The sequence below is a fragment of the Elaeis guineensis genome, chromosome 15, assembly GCF_000442705.2.
Source record: "Elaeis guineensis isolate ETL-2024a chromosome 15, EG11, whole genome shotgun sequence".
Taxonomy (NCBI): Eukaryota; Viridiplantae; Streptophyta; class Magnoliopsida; order Arecales; family Arecaceae; genus Elaeis; species Elaeis guineensis.
Window position 1 is genome coordinate 54,664,761 of NC_026007.2, and position 16,469 is coordinate 54,681,229.

Below are 16,469 nucleotides of genomic sequence, written 5' to 3' on the forward strand. Positions count from 1 at the left end.
TTTCAAAGGGCTTGTAATATCTTTGGTGCTTGCTAAAGAAGAAGATGAAAAAATTAAGTTGGAAGTCCCCCTTTTTTTTTGGATACACAAGTTGAAATTTAGATTTAAAGAGACAAGAAAATGATATAATTTATTTTAATGCATTAAATCTACTAATATATTAAATCGAATATAAATAAAAAGATGATTGAGATAATCTAATTTTGTCAAATATATATAAACAATTATCAGACTTACAACCCACCTTATAGCTTTTTAGATTGCAAGAAAGTTGCAATGAATCATACAAGCATCAGGAAGCAACAAAGAAGGCAAAATTTATACCTGCCAAGTATAGAACTTCCAAAGCCTATCTCGAAAAGACGATAGTACATCATAGGAAAGATCGACTAAATATCAAGAATTATGTGTTACTCATGCATCGTGCCTCCATGTTCCCACCATATTAGTTGCTTCTATGCAGCATGTATACATTGAACATATTTCTTGCCTCCATATGTCAATCCCTCAAGTTTATGCCATGTGACATAAAGACATAGAACATCTTTTGTTTTTGGATTGTTTGTTGTACGCTACTACTATACCTCTAGGTGTTGATTTGCTCCTTATTGGGGCAATTGTTGCTTGGACAACATTCCATCAACTATAGAGAAACTAAATGGGCAAAGATGGTGGATTGATAGTGATTCATTTACGTTATCAGCTTGAATAGTGAATGTGAGCATCATTTCCTTTGGAATCTTGGTCGATTGCACGTCACCGCAAGCTTTCCAAGTCTTCCATATATTGGGAGAAGGAAATCATGTTGCAGATTGCTCGGCAGATTTGGCTTGTTATCTTGAGAAGCTAATGTGTTGGTTTTCATCGTACTTTACTTGGAGGGACTACTCTCCCAATTAAAAATTAAACATAAATATCATTTTTTTTTTTTTAGTTCCCAAGGTAAGGCTGATAATTTTAGCCGACTATTGGATATCCAATCGATATGAATAGTTCGGATTTTATCCAATCGATCTGGAACCCAAGACAAATATGGATTTTAGAAAAAAAATATCTGAAATGAATTTGATCATGTATCGATAATGGTATGCTCTGAATCAAATCCGATTTGAATGATATTAATATATAATTATTTTTTAAAATTATAATAATTTTATATTATTATATATATTTGATTTGATTTGATCTGATTAATTTTTTTTTATCTATCTGATCTAATCTAATTTATATCCGATCCGACTTATAGTGGATATGGATACGAAGCTTTTACTTATCGGAGAGATACGAGTCCACTTGTTATCCCATATCCAGCCGTTGTCGTCTCTATCCAAAAGTTAGGACCTGCCTGACGTAAATTCTCAAAACTGCAGGTCGTTACATGTAAAATGAGTGTAGAGACAATTTCTCCCACTTTTTAACTTTTCTTGAAGTCCACCGACCTCCAATCCATAGTTACGCGGTGGAGTAATAGGTTAGAACCCTACAGGGTTTTCTTTCTTTTTCTGACCGCGCCGCTTCAAATGCGAAGTCCGTCCGAACCACTGCCTCTCGTTTTACCCCCCCTCGGCTCCTGCCCCCCACCGGTTCCTCCACAATTCCCTTCCATTCCGATACCTTCCCGTCATCACATGGCTCTGCGCTTCTCCGATCGATTTGATGCCCTCTCCCCTTCTCTGATCTCCAATCTCTCCTCCCAGCTCTTCTCCATCGCTTCCCGTTCTTTCCTCTGTAGCCCTAGATTGTCCCCCGCTTTCTCGTTTCGGATCCATCGCGCCAAACCCTGGTACTGACGTCCCGGAGCTCTCGCTATGGGAAAGAGTGAGTGGATCGCTTCAAATTCTGGTCCTATGGATTGAATTCTGCTGTTTGATGGCTTCCATTTATTAAAGATTGGATTTTTTCCGCGAAAAGTTGGATTTTTTTTTAGTAAATTTCTTCTCATAGATTTGTTGAATTGGATTATGAGATGGTTTCCCCCTTCTATGTCGTGTGTTTGTTTGGGTGATTTTTTGATTGAATAGAAAAATGATGGTTTTTGATGGACATGTTTATTTTTTCAGGCAACCGACGCAAGGCTGGGGCTGATCAGTTTGACAGTAGTGATGCCGATAGCGTGAGTTCTGCTTCGACGGCTTTGTCTGAACTAACGCCGGCGAACGAGACCGAGCATGTGAACTCTTTGGAGTTCGGGCTAGACAAGTTCATCGATGCTCTCTATGAAAAGAGGTACCTTTTATTATTATTATTATTATTATTATTATTATTATTATGTTCTTTATTCACGTCAAGCTATCAGTTTTTTTAACCCAACAGATAATCTGCTTTTAATTTCGCTTTCAAATTGAAGTAGAATTTTTTTTTTTTTTTGGAGTGTTCAGATGCAAATTATATATGGGAGAGCGTTGTTACAATTTTCAGATTGGTATATTTGAATTGATAGTGCAGCATCGGTTACAATTTTCAGATTAGTATATTTGAATTGATACTGCAGCATAGGTTAGCGCAATAACATATGACATATAAGGAAGTTATGAATTTCATCTCTCTCCTAATAAGGTGCCAGTAGTCTCTGTTACTTTCTCTATCTCATAGATGCAAGGTTTGGTTCTATATAAGTATCATGTCTGCTTTTTGATTGCTTGTTTTATGTGGTGCAGACCTTCAAACTCCAACTTTAGTGTGCGCTTTAAGGGATAAGTGATTAAGGACCAGTAATGCTAGAAAAGCTTTAAATAACTTTATATGAAAACTAAATATTAGCGTTTCGGAGGGCTTATATCAAGTAATCATTCAGAACTGTAACAAGGAGGGCAACGGTTTAACCCTTTGTCAACAAAATGAAAAAGAACATATGATTTATGAACAAAACTGAAGACGAACATGGAGAGAATATTTTTCAGTGAGAAAGTAATCTGTTATCAGCCAGGCAACAAAAGCCCTGATTGACAATGTATTTGCAAGAAACGTAGTACTCAATGATTTTGATCCCTGTATCCGGTACTATGTTTTTAATGACTTTGGATTTCTCTTCTTCCACGTTCCACCATGTAGCTTATAGGGAACCCTAAAGCTGAAAAGCTTGAAGGACCCTTAAATCTTAGAAGTACTTTCAAACATGTCTATGAAACAAAAATCTATTGGACATGTACTGTGATCTAGAAAGACTGGAAGAGGAAATGTCTTTTGAATTGTGAAATTGTGCGTCTGACATATAGAATGCTGATATGACATGGACAAGTAGGTTCTCTCTCCATTTTGTATTTCAAATTCCCATGTTATCTCCTGTTTGACATGCATCATATGTCACTTTTGAAGTTTGTAATTAGACAAAAAAGACTTGGTTCAGCATGATCTTAAAGATGCTCAACAACTAAAGTGCTTGGTTATGTAAATTTCTAAGACCAGGTAGTTAAAAGGAAAGAGTCACTTTCTGCTAATTGCTTGGATTGGACAAAAGCAATTAAACTTTTCCATCAAAGTCTAAGCAGGACAACCCAGTTCTTCAATTCTAGTAATTGCTGTCTCCACTGTTGCCATGACTTGGTTCAGGCAACCTGTAATAATTGGTTTGTATTCTATTGAAAGTCAAGGGTTGCTAGCCAGACTTGTCAAATGAGTTGAGAAGCTATGTGGAAGTGGGTATAAATTAATTAGGTAGATGATATTAGTACTCCCACGATATATTTGTTGCAGTTTATTGACTATGCAAAGCATATTTTAATTGTTTCTTTATAGTTTGATTTTACATAACACAACCAATTCTTTAAGATCGTAAATTTTCTTAGAAGTATCATGAAGTTTTCCTTTCTATAGCTGGGAGGTCCTGCATCGAAGCATTTATCAATGCTCTTGGAATTTATTTGATTATGTTTGTATTCATGATTTTTTTTTTTTTTTTTCTGATAACATAGAAGGAAATGCTGCTAGTTTTTCCAATTTCTTTTGTATTTTGAAGTAAAATTTCATGCGAACTATTAGGTAGAGATCACATGTAACTTGAGCTAAAGTTATTAGCTATCTTGTCGTAATGTAATATTATCACTTCTGCATGAGTTTATGCATACACATTTTAATACATATGATGCTTTATTTCTTTTTGAAATTTCTATTTTTCAAAGCAAAAAGCTTAATGTAATTTCACAACTTAGATACACTCCTAGTATTATGCATTTATAGACAAGATCCATTTATTTTGGTCCGCCATCTATGCTACTTGTGCATCTTTGCACAACTCACTAGCAAATGTTTAGATTCACCTCTTCCTCTTCCTTGGATATGACTTAACTCAACTAGGCCTAATCCTCAGATTAATTAGGTTTGGCTCCTCCGTTCTGCTCTATTTAGGGTCCCATTTTATAAAACATGTAGTAATATCAAGTCTTGTCTTACTACTTTATCCTATGTAATTTTTGGTCTACCTCTACCCCTGTTTCCTTCTGCATGTATATAACCACTTCTTCGCACTGGCATGTCTCTCAAACTATGTTGTACATATCCAAACCATTTAAGTTGTCATTCTTTCAGAATTGTCCTCAATGATGCTATCTCTATCCTTTTACAAACAATTTTATTTTTTATCTTGTCTTTTCTTGTATTATCACATATCCATTTCAACATTTTCATTTCAGACACATTCATTTTGTGCACATATGGTTTTCTAGCTATTCAACATTCTGCACCGTAAATCATAGATAGTCCTGGGGCCGCCTTATAATTTTTTTTTCCAATTTGGCAGGTATTCTACGGTCACATAATATCCTAGTTGCACTTCTCCACCACTTTAATTTTGTAGATAACATCCTTTTCAATCTTCCTTTCCTTATGAATTCACTAATTCTTTGTATGTTAGTGTGATATGAGCATCTTATGAGGTCACTTCTGCTCCTTCATGGTAGCTCCATGCCAGCATGGTGCTTTCACATTAGATTATCAATTTGAGCTAGTTAAGTTCAACCTAAATAAAATATCAAGCTTATTTAAGATCCACCACTATTCTATTCATTATTGAATTTACTGCATGTTGTAGTTGTTATCTTTTTTTATTTTCTTATTATGTGATTTTGAATGATATATCACTTCATGTATATTGTTATTTAAATTTATGTAATGATTCCTGCCTTTTATAAGTTGGAGCTGATACAACAAAATTTGCTTGTTATATGATAAAGAGGATCTACAAGAGAGACAGCTTTGTTGGGGCTTCTCGATGCCTTTGAAAGTCATGTGCTTCATACATTTGTGGAAAACAAGTGAGTTCTTATGCAGCCAAGCTTTCATATCGTTTCTCTACTAATAATATAGACGACTTGTTAAATAATTGTTCTCCACAGAAGCTAAATAGCAAGAATTATGGGCGCAGATGATCTGGGCTACTTATGAGTGGCTTGGGCTCGGTTTGGTTCAGGCTCGGTTCAAGCTCAGCTCAGTTAGAAAATGAGCTGATTTCAAATTAGTTTTGGGAGCTCAGCTTATAAATCAGCCGAGCTTGAACATGATCCGGTTAAAATAATAGTAAAGAAGCTCGGCTTGGCTTCATAAAAGCTCCATTTAGAGCTTATATGAGCCAAGCTTGTACAGCTGAGATCAAGCTTGGCTTGACCTTGAGCTGAGCTTGAGAAGCTCATATATATACCTAGCTAGCTCGTGGAACCTGCTGCTTGGTTTGTTTGCAATCTTAGCAAGAATATAATGTGGGAAAGCAAAGAATCAGACATATGGAATATGTTCCTTTAAAATTTAGTATTTTTATATTCTGGATTTGCTGGTTTTGTATGGTGTTTGAGACTGGTTTAATGACAAAGATGTCCATTTTGGAACCATCTTGTGTATTGGATACAAACCGGTTGTACAGTGTAGAAGCTTCTGCTTGCACAATGTTGCGTAGCAACTTGAAGTTAGCATGAGGTTTTACAATAGTGTATTATTGTAAAGCATTTTAACTGGTGTATTATTTTAGGAACATCTCTTTTTCGTCTCACAAGGGATGTAATTTATTTTACTAATGAATATGAGATAAGATTTCAGTTATCCTGGATCTATAATCCTTATCTTATTCTTATTTGCATCTTTGTACTTTGCTGCAGATGTATTACTTTATTGCACCAATACATCAATTCAATCAAAAGGGGTTCTACTAAGGAGATTTCTTTAGCTTGTCGGGCAATTGGTAACCCTCAAATTCTTTTGTAGTACTTTTTACCTTCCCCAGAAGCTAAAGTTTCCTTACTATGTGGTGCTCTTGTTTGAAGGATTGCTGGCCATTACTGCTGGTGCTGGAAGCAGCGCACATGAAATAATGGAAGAGTCAGTGCCACAACTCTCTCGAGCCCTTAAATGTGGATCTGATGCATGCAAGATATCTGTATGCCCTGTTTTAAACTGCAGACCTCTTTTTTTTGGTTCTTTGTGGACCATTCATGTATGTGCTGCTTATTTTTTTTCTAAAATTAAAATTGGTTAAATGTTGTAGGTCCTGGAATGCTTAGCTGTCATCTCCTTTGTTGGTGCAAATGATTTTGCTGAAACTGAAACATCTTTGAAAATCATGTGGGAAGTGATTCATCCAAAATCAGTCTCCAATGTACGTAAGCATGTTATGTTTTCATATAATACACTATGAATTTTAATAAATGTGATTCCATTTATAACATCTTGCTGTCTGTGCTATGCATATTTAGACTAACATTGATTTCTTCTTTTACTTTCAGGGTGGGCCTTCAAAAAGACCTAGTTCTGCTGTATTAGCAGCAGCCATATCTGCATGGTCATTTCTTCTGACAACCATTAGTAGCTGGAGAATTAATCCTGATACTTGGAAGGAGTAAGTGGAAATCAAGTCCAACTCTATTACTTATTTTTACTTATTTGGAACAATGGATTAATTTTATTTTTTAATGATTATAACAATCTGTTTTAGGTCAATTTCATTTCTTTCTACTTTATTGGAAGTGGATGAACGTTATGATCGTTCTGTTCGTATTGCTGCTGGTGAAGCAATAGCCCTTTTTTTCGAGTTAGGGATACTGGGCATGTCCTATAGTGAGGAGAATGGTGTTGAGAATTTTAATAATGAGGTCTCAAAGCGCTGTACGGTTACATATATGCAATCAATGAAGGCAAAAATATCAGGTCAAGTTTATGACCTTTCTATGGAAGCAGGGGGTAAAGGCGCTGACAAGAAAAATCTTAACGGTCAGCGAGACTTGTTTCAGAAAATTTGGGATTTTGTTCAGGTACTACTTTTGTCTCTGATGTAGTGTATCTGGTAATGGCTGTCATGAGTGGTATTCTTATTTAAACTGGTATTCGAATTCAGATGGGTGAGTGTCCAGAAGTATTATTGAAGATTTCAAGTAAGCGTAACATTCTGAGAACTTCAACATGGAGCCAATTGATACAGGTGTTGGATTTTTTTTTTCTTTTTTTGCTCTTCTGACTGGCATGGAATGCCCTTCTTAGAGAATCTGTTGATTTGTTTATTTAACATGTCATTAAGCATTTGCTAAATTGGTTTCTTAACAGTTGAACTTCTTGAAGCGTTACCTTGGAAGAGGTTTTCTCAAGCATGCACAGGTTATTTTCTATTCTATGATTTCCTCTTATTGATTGTCATACTAAGCTCACTAATTATGTGATGTGACACCTGATGTCTCTTCTGATATGTCTTGAATATACAGGAAAACGAACTGCTTCATGATGTATTTGAATATACAGTGGATAAAACAGAAAGTCTATCAGCTAAGGAGAAGGTGGGCTTTTGACTTAAACCAGGATATCAAAACTTATTTTCAGATGAATCTTTTCTTCTTTCTTTATTAATTATATGGTCTGCAGGTTTTTCTTTTAATTTATATGACTAAATTCTTATTTGTTTATGACAATAAATGTTTTTTGTCACCTCCCTCTCCCCCATCCTTTGTTTGTTTCCAATATACGTGCACATTAACAGGAATGCTTCAAACGTTCAAATTTTGATCTTCTTTTCAATTGCTCTAGAATGTGTTTGTGATCTGTATAAAAACAGTACTGTCTTGGTGCCTGAGGATGATAATGTAGGTATCAAAATGATCCTGCACTATGAGTTAGTTTTGTCAGCTCACTTGGAAACATATTGATTTTTGCAGTGCAATAGGACTGACATGTTGCAGTGCAAAAATTAAGTCAGTGCACCTTTTGAGCGGGATGACAAGTTTGGTTCCTAAGTACAAGATTTTTTTTCGTTGCTTTTGTTGCAGGTTATTTGAAGGCAGGCTGTTTTAAAATTCATTTGACCTTTGTGAGACCGCATTTCAATATTTTTCTTTGGCTTCTGACCCGTGCCTTAAAGATGAATGAATGGAAATTCCATACATCAAATAATTTATGCTTCATTAGTAGTCTAGATTCTTTCCAAAAGTAGAGTAACTTTGGTGCATTGGGTCGCAGTTTTTTAGCTTAAACTCTTATCTCCATCGATGGTTGACGTTGATATGAGACAATTACCTAGCAAGCCCACCAAAACTAGCAAGTTCGCCAAAAACACCACCTCTTCCATGCACAAATAACAAAGGCGAGGGGAAGAAAAGAAAAGAAAAGGGAAACTCCTTTACCACAAATTGGGCATCAAGTTTTTGGAGTTTTATGCCAGCTTTTAGGCAGTTGAAATATCAAGCATACCTTGTTTTTGAAGACTCTCCTGTATAATGCGAATTTTCAGTATAATCACGTATCCTTTATTATGTAGGGAAATCATATGTTTTCAGAACATTTTTGTAGATTTTGGTAAAATATTGAGGGTTGGTATGGTTTCTTACAGTCTTGTGTCGGAAAAAGCTGCTCTAGTAGGAATTACATTGTTGTCTTTATTTTTAAAACAGTTAGTCTTAACATATTTATGATTGTCTTTGCTTCTCGATCTTTCTTTTGGTTTTTTATGGTTTTGTACTTCATTGGCTTAAAGATAAGTTGTGGCGGCTTTGCTCTTTCAAAATTAAATTTCCAAAGATGAATGATCTTATGTATGTTTCTGCTAACGTGTCCTGCTAACTTGTAAACTTCATCCATGTAGAAAATTTCAAGGTCAGGGGATGAAAAAGGACGGACTCAGAAGTTGAACAAGGACCGCAGGATGGCTCAGGTACTATTTGCTGCACAGATCTGGAGCCATGAAACATGTTTACTTTTACGCCTTCGTCTTCCCTGCATGATGATCATCTCTCTTGCATGTCAATGACATGATAGATGAACCATATCCACGAAGTGGCCTCATTATCATAAGCAGTCAGATGCATTTGGGGACTTGTTCCTCTCTATAGCTGCTAAGATCTCGTGGGATGTTGAACATAGTAGTAGGTCAGATGCAAGGAAACTTCTATAGCTTAATCTAGACACCAGCAAACTTTGGATATGCTCAGTGTTGCCAGGGTCTATGAGAGAGATATTTGGTTAGGTGCGGTTTCTCACATATTATTTTCCTATCGTATGTGCAGGCAAGGAAGCAGGGTCACCTAATTGCTCAAGATGAATAATGATTGCATCATTGTTTCAAGATTAGAAGACGGGTTTATTCAGAAGGGGGCCTTGTTACACCCACCCTTCTTGGAACCCAGTCTGCAGTTACTGCATATGATTGTTGGTTGACTGATTTATGTCCTCATAAAATCTGGACATGTTTATTTAAAAGAATCATATACTCTCCATGTATGTCCTTGCTTACCAGTCCCTACTTTGGAAAATGCTTGTCGATGCTAAAAAACCTAAAGCCGGTTGGATCAACCGGCGAGGATTATGAGCAACCCTGTTGGCTGGTGGAGAACTCTTCCCGGTTGTAAAAGGAGCCAACTCTCATCCTAATAATAAATCTTGCATAATTTTTCCTTTCAGTAAGCTGTTTATCAAAGTCATTCCTTTGTTATTTCAGGTTCAGTCATGAGTAGGTGCGGTATGTTTTTTAAGTTATGAAACCCTGATTTGAGGTCTTTGAAATTTAGGGTGAATGTTAGCTGTTTAGCATTCTCAATGCCAAATCGTGGAAAGCATTTAACGGTTTGCGATAGAGATTTCTGTGTCAGCCTGGATATCAGTTGGTTTCAGAAAGGATTCGTGCTGCAGTGTTTATTGCCAGTATTTGCTGTGACAATTGAGTCTTATTATTGGAGGTGTTAGCGATATTTTCCTTAGGCTTGATTAAACCTATGAAGCATGCTTGTCCCCAGACGTCATAAAATAATTGAGTCCCATTGGGGTGTGGAATTTGTAGATGGCATACACGAGGAAAAAAATATAGATGAAGTTGCATCACAGAAAAGCAAGGATGATTGTGTCTGCAAAGAAAAAAATTTGGAGAAGCAAAGAAGATTATACCCTCGCAACCCTCAAAGAAAAAAAAAAAAAGAAAAAAAGAAAAAAAAAGGAAGAACAAAAAAAATCAAATACAATCAATCTAATATATGTATATATAAATGGAGATTTCTTGATAAAGAAGTCTTCATTTGACATGTTGGTTTTTAAGAGAAAGAGGAGGAAGCCACATGGAAGGCCTTGCAATAGCAAAGTGGGGAGTTGAAAGACCCAAGCCATCGTTTAAGCTTCCTTGCTCGATCGTTTCGGTTGATCCAAGCCTCCCATCTGATCGAGACTCTTAAGGGTGGAAAAATAGTGGCAAGGGTCACAAGGAGGCTGTTGGTGTGGGGGAGAGAGAGGAGGTGGAGGAGGGCGAGGAAGGAAGGAGTGCACAGAGATTGGAGGGGTTTTTTAGGTTCTAATTGGGGTTTTTGCTTTCTCCCCATCGTCACTAGCATCAGCCTTGTAGGGGTGTGGAGAAGGGTATCGCGATGCCCAGCGAAGGTGGCGAGGAGGTAGAGAGTGGCGCTATTCGGCCTAAGCTTTCCTATTCGGTTGCTCTAAGCCTCCCATCTAGTTGGGACTCCTGAGAATGAAAAAAAAATGGAGGAAAAATGGAGGAAAACATAGGAAAAATCAATAAAAACAAAGAAAAGGGGGAAAAATTTAAGGATAAAACTTTTTCCCACATAAATGGCCGTGGAGTGGTGGTGGAGCGTTCGAGAGGCGGTGGTCAAGTAGGGGCCTATCACTGCCTCGTCGAAGACAAGTGAGGGATGGGTAACGACGGGATAAGGGCGAAGGAGTATTTGGTGGGATGCAGTAGGTGGCAGAGGAAGGAAATTAAGCTCGATGGAGGGGAGCTAGCGATGGGAGTGGAGTACTTCTAAAGGCCGAGAGGCAACACAATAGTAAAATCTACTGCTATTAATATCCATGATTCTTTTAACTTCACCAAATTTTGATTTTAATAGTTTTGGGCTTCTTTTTCTCTTCATTGCATCATCTTTTTTAGAGATACATGGGAAAGGAGAGCACTTGAGAGAGATTAGAGGGTTTCTTAGGTTTCGATTGGCTTTTTTTTTTTTTTTTTTGAAGGAGATGGAAAGCCTTGCATCTCATGGATCACATCGGGTTATAGTTTAGTAAATTTAGAAAATGAAGAGAGGTCTGGTGGTTGTCTTGAATTTGTCCCAGTGGGCTTCGGAAGAAATGGGTGTGCTGGGTTGGCATTAGAAGTCATGTATTTTTGCAATTCTGTAACTTCTATAAAGTATGATGTTTGTTTATTTGTGCAGTGAGATTCTGCAAGACTCAAATTCTGCATTACTATTCAGTATATTTCTTTTAAAAACCTCTTTAACCAACTGAATGTCTTTTGAAAATTTAAAACACCCAATAAATTCAAGTCTAAGAAGAAGATAGATCATGATTATGATTTTTAAAACCTCCAAAGTTAGTTTAAGAAATTACATGCATTGGTTACCAGTATCATACGAAAAACCAGCTGAGATTTTCCTGCTATCCTTATCCAGTTCAAAGGTGTGTCAGTCTATTATCTCTTCATTTTCCATGTATTCTCACCACTTCAAAGAAGTGAAGCTCAGGTCTTACCACGGCAGTAGCACTAGAATGTTGTCTCATTTATTGCACTTAAGCCTCTATATGCCAAGAACCCACCTGCTAAACTTTCTACTGAATCACAGCCAATTATTTAAAAAGATCCTAAATTTAGAGACATACCGGTGCAACTCATGGATGTTGGGAAAAAGAGCAGCAGCAGAATTTCCTTTTGTAAAAAACAATAGTAGTCGTGAGAGGAACAATGGACATTAGGCCGTTATATCATCAATTGCTCATACTGATGGGATCACCACCATCCATGTTTCCCTACATCAATCCTTATTGTTGACAAATGTAGAGTTCGGATCCTCTGCAATACATGTTTGGCACTGAGAGCTTCGCGCATGTTTGAATGGATGATATGTTCATCGATCTCTAAAATAGACAGCCAATATCTCAACGCCTAAACTATCCTAAATTATAGGAGATATTTATGGACAATCAACATCAAAAAAAGGAAAAAGGGTGACAAATGAGATGGCCGCCACATCAAGCGCCCTCCATCATCATACTAAGGGCTGTATTTTAGGAATGAGTGAGAGCCAGCCACCTTCAAGATGGATGATGTGGTGGCCATCTGTTATGGCATAGGATTTTGTGGTGCAAAAATTCATGACAAACTGTTAGAATAAAATATCAGATATTTACCTGTATCTACCCAAGAAAGAAAGAAAGGAAGAGGGAGAGTGGAAAAAAAAAAAAAAAAACAAGGGAATAGAAGGGAAGAAGGCCAGCCCACAGTTAGATGCTAGGCCGTTTGAGCTTGGGAACGGTCGGCCTAGCGACGGAATCGCTAGCCCGGAGAGCGCTGGACCAGAGGATTCCACCCTTGAGACGATCTTGTTCTGTTATGAGAAAGCATGATAAAGCCTTGTGAACCATCTTGACAGAAGGAGCAGGAGGTCCCACCACCAACCTTGAATCCATTGTCTAGTTTCTGGATCCTGTCTTCCATTGGTTATTTGATCTTATAAAGCAACTGGGCAGCCCCCTTCCCTCCTCCAGTCCTCTCAAAATCTTTTCACTTTGTTAATTTGGGTGGGAGGGAAAGAACGGGTTCTCTAATCTTTCCCGGTTCTTTCACTGGAGCCGGAGGTGGGGAAGGGGTCTTGTATCTGCCGCTTCTAGAGGTTGATAGATCGTTCATTCTACATCTTAGGTAATTTTCATGACTCTATCGAATTTATCTTTCTTTATGGTTGGAGGTGGACCATAAGTTCTCTAGATCTTATAGCCATTTATTTTAATATTTTTCTTAACCTTGATGAAGTTTAGAAGGCAGTGTTTGCAAACCAATATCATTTTCTTTCGAGCAATTAGCAGACAGAATAATTTTACATCAAACATTTGAAGCTTGCGTGCCAAAGCTCATAGTGAAAATCATCTCCAAATTAATTATTGAAAGTTTTTCAAATTATTTAAAACTTTTTTTAATCTCCAAATAGTTCTTTTTTTTTTTTTTTATAATCAATACAATTGTCAATAGATGCCATTTAACTATCTCAGCATATGATTTACTCGAGAATTATTCTCAATTTGTTTGAGAAGGGCTAATGAATTGTAGCTCAATGTCTCAATGGTGCTATCTCTTGTTGCTGCTACCATGCTCATCAATACTTAAATTAAATTTGTATCATATTTTTTCTTTAAATCCTATGCATGCTGCTTTTTTGGGAACTTTTTGCCAATGTTTTGCATTCCCTGTCTTTCTTGCCCCTAGCTGAATTGTTTCTTAAGTGGCCATGCAGACTACCAGCTGAGCTAATCAATTCTCTTTATCTTGATGACTTCCTCCCTTGATAAAGTACCAACTTTTAAGACTACAACAATTTTAATGTAATACATATGCAGGGAAAAAGAGAAGGAAAGAATGGCACAGCAGAGGATGGGAAACATTAATGGCCAAGGTTGCACCCCGCAGGCACCCCCATTTCCAGGCCTGATGACCAATTGCAAGACTTGCAAGCATTCTGCAGCACGGGGCTGCTGCACGGTTATGGATGCCACCAGAGACTTGTGGGATAAGCTCTTTGCTGAAGGCTACCAAGCAGATGTCTTTGTAGACACGAACGAAGGCATGATCCCGGCCCATTCAAGCGTTCTTGTTAGTGATCACTTCCCTCATATCTTCCCTTCTTAGTCCCTATAGTTAAAAACTATTGCAATGCATAAAGTTTTATGTGATTCAGTGTTTGCATAATACAATCTCATGTTCTAAGTCGGTCTTGTTTCCTAAAATGTATAGGGCATGGCTTCGCCGGTGATGAAGAACATGTTGAGACAGTCGAGAAGCCGAGGAGGCTGTCGGAAGGCTATCTCTATCCGTGGAGTTCCACACCATGCTGTCAGGGTCTTCCTTCGCTTCCTCTACTCATCATGGTAGCAACTTCCTCTCCTCTAACTGAAAAGACCAGAAGCCATATTCTGGATGCATGAATTACTTACCATGAGAGCCATTTCTTGTGTTTGTTTTCGATCGGTATCAGCTATGAGCAGGAAGAGATGAACCAATTTGTGCTGCACCTGGTGGTGCTATCGCATGTGTTTGTGATCCCTACTCTGAAGAATGTCTGTGTGCAGCAGCTAGAGAGAGGCCTGTTAACTACTGAGAATGTGGTTGATGTCTTCCAGCTAGCAAAGCTTTTCGACGCTCCACGGCTATGCCTCCTCTGCCACCGGATGATAGTGAAGAACTTCAAGGTGGTGTCTGCCACTGAGGGGTGGAAGGTGATGAAGCAAAGCAACCCAAGGCTGGAGAAGGAGCTTCTGGAGTCGGTGATCGATGCTGATACGGTGAGTTCTAACGCACCACCTTTGAGTTTTCATATCTTCAATGAGAGCTATTCCTCAAGTTTTCATGCAAGCTCCCTAATCTGCATTACAAATATAAATGGCACTTCTCTTGTGTCTCAGTTGTTCATTTAGTACTACTTTCAGTTTATCGTAGAACATTATGTCAATAGTCTTATGATATTGCAAATAGTTGGCCAGACTGGTTGGCACTCCTCTTCTAATACTTACATGGCATAGTAGAAAGGTTTATCAGAATTTGAGGTTGTGAAAGTTATAATTCCTGATTTTGTGAAAGGAAGTTGGTTTCTAAGAGAAGCTACTGCATGATCAATTTGGAGTGATGAATGCTATTAGGGGACACATAGTTCCCACGAGTTAAGTAAGACATGAAAAAAGTTGAACCAGTAATGCTACCAGGTTCTTATTTTGGTTCCCATCCAAAGGTGCATCCACACTCATTCTTCTTTTAAATTCTTTCAGAGAAAGAATGAAAGGTTGAAAAAACTAGAGGAGAGAAAGATCTATCTCCAGCTACATCAGGCAATGGAGGCCCTTGTTCACATATGCAGGGATGGATGCCGGACAATTGGACCTCATGACAAGGTTCTAAAGCGAAGTGCAGCCCCTTGCAACTTCCCTGCTTGCAAAGGACTAGAAGCACTTGTCCGACACTTTGCTGGCTGCAAGAACCGAGTCCTCGGTGGCTGCACTCACTGCAAGAGGATGTGGCAACTGCTAGAGCTCCACTCTCGGCTATGCATGCAAGTTAATGGATGCAAAGTTCCCCTCTGCAGGTATTCATCGTAACGATAAATCTACTTGTTATTAAAATCATCAGCTGTTGTTTGGATAGCACCAGTATGGATGGCTGACAAATGCCACCTTCTGTTACAGGCATTTCAAGGAGAAGTTGAGGCACCAGAACAAAAAAGATGAGGTGAAGTGGAAGCTGTTGGTGAGCAAAGTGCTCGAGGCAAGGAGCTTCTCTGGAGCACACTTGTTACAATCTATGGTTGCTGTGCGTGCCTAACGTAGTGTCAGCTCTAATGGGTTTATCCGGCCAGATACTTTCATAGTATATTTGTAATATGCTATGAAGGTTGCAATATAATGTGTATAATGAATGAATGAATGAATGAATACTTGATCAATTTCAATAGTTGGCTAGCTCGTTGCACTCACTTCATTTGTGTTGATATTGCAATCGGAAATGTACTCTCAGACTCTAGATATTTGTTGCTTGTGGCAATGTGGCATGCACAAAGCTTCAGAAGTTTAACAGGCATGTTAAATTATAGGAACCAAGTCTGATGATGCCTATCACCAAGAAGGATATATATAGCAGGAATTCATGTCTTATTTCATTCCATTGTTTTTTTTTGATGAACTGGAAGGTGTGTACCGCCAGTGAACTTTATTAGAGAAAGGGAATATACAGAGTGGTCACAATATTGTGACCTTTGTGTATAGATGTCCTAGAAGCGAGATAAGACTCTCGCTCAGCATATTCCTTGTGCCTCTAGGGGCCAGTATCAAAAGTTGTGCTACAAAGAAAACCACCCATGCAGTATGCTCTGTTAACATACCAACATTGTTCTCCAATCTGTAATAAAATACGCACCTTTGGCTCCAAGGTTCAATACCAGTTCCAACGGCTTGTTGGGACTGGATAGGATATTAATGTTCTCAAGGACTCTTGGCTATGTAATATTTTTCTAAACCGGTTGCCAACT

The 16,469-nt window shown here is 37.9% G+C and overlaps 2 protein-coding genes across 2 annotated transcripts; both read left to right on the forward strand.

Moving 5' to 3' along the window:
* The first annotated feature begins 1,565 nt into the window (after positions 1–1,565).
* LOC105057930 (uncharacterized) lies at positions 1,566–9,860 on the forward strand. Its single transcript, XM_010940653.4, has 13 exons — positions 1,566–1,818; positions 2,061–2,226; positions 5,169–5,249; positions 6,084–6,166; positions 6,249–6,361; positions 6,470–6,580; positions 6,708–6,820; positions 6,917–7,232; positions 7,316–7,399; positions 7,522–7,572; positions 7,677–7,748; positions 9,047–9,115; positions 9,468–9,860. The coding sequence occupies exons 1-13, from the start codon at positions 1,809–1,811 to the stop codon at positions 9,504–9,506; spliced, it is 1,308 nt and encodes a 435-aa protein (XP_010938955.1). The 5' UTR covers positions 1,566–1,808; the 3' UTR covers positions 9,507–9,860.
* A 2,980-nt stretch (positions 9,861–12,840) lies between these two features.
* LOC105057929 (BTB/POZ and TAZ domain-containing protein 4) lies at positions 12,841–15,917 on the forward strand. The gene is made up of 6 exons (XM_010940652.4): positions 12,841–13,102; positions 13,795–14,047; positions 14,189–14,322; positions 14,430–14,736; positions 15,217–15,530; positions 15,631–15,917. The coding sequence occupies exons 2-6, from the start codon at positions 13,814–13,816 to the stop codon at positions 15,764–15,766; spliced, it is 1,125 nt and encodes a 374-aa protein (XP_010938954.1). The 5' UTR covers positions 12,841–13,102; positions 13,795–13,813; the 3' UTR covers positions 15,767–15,917.
* Positions 15,918–16,469: the final 552 nt, after the last annotated feature.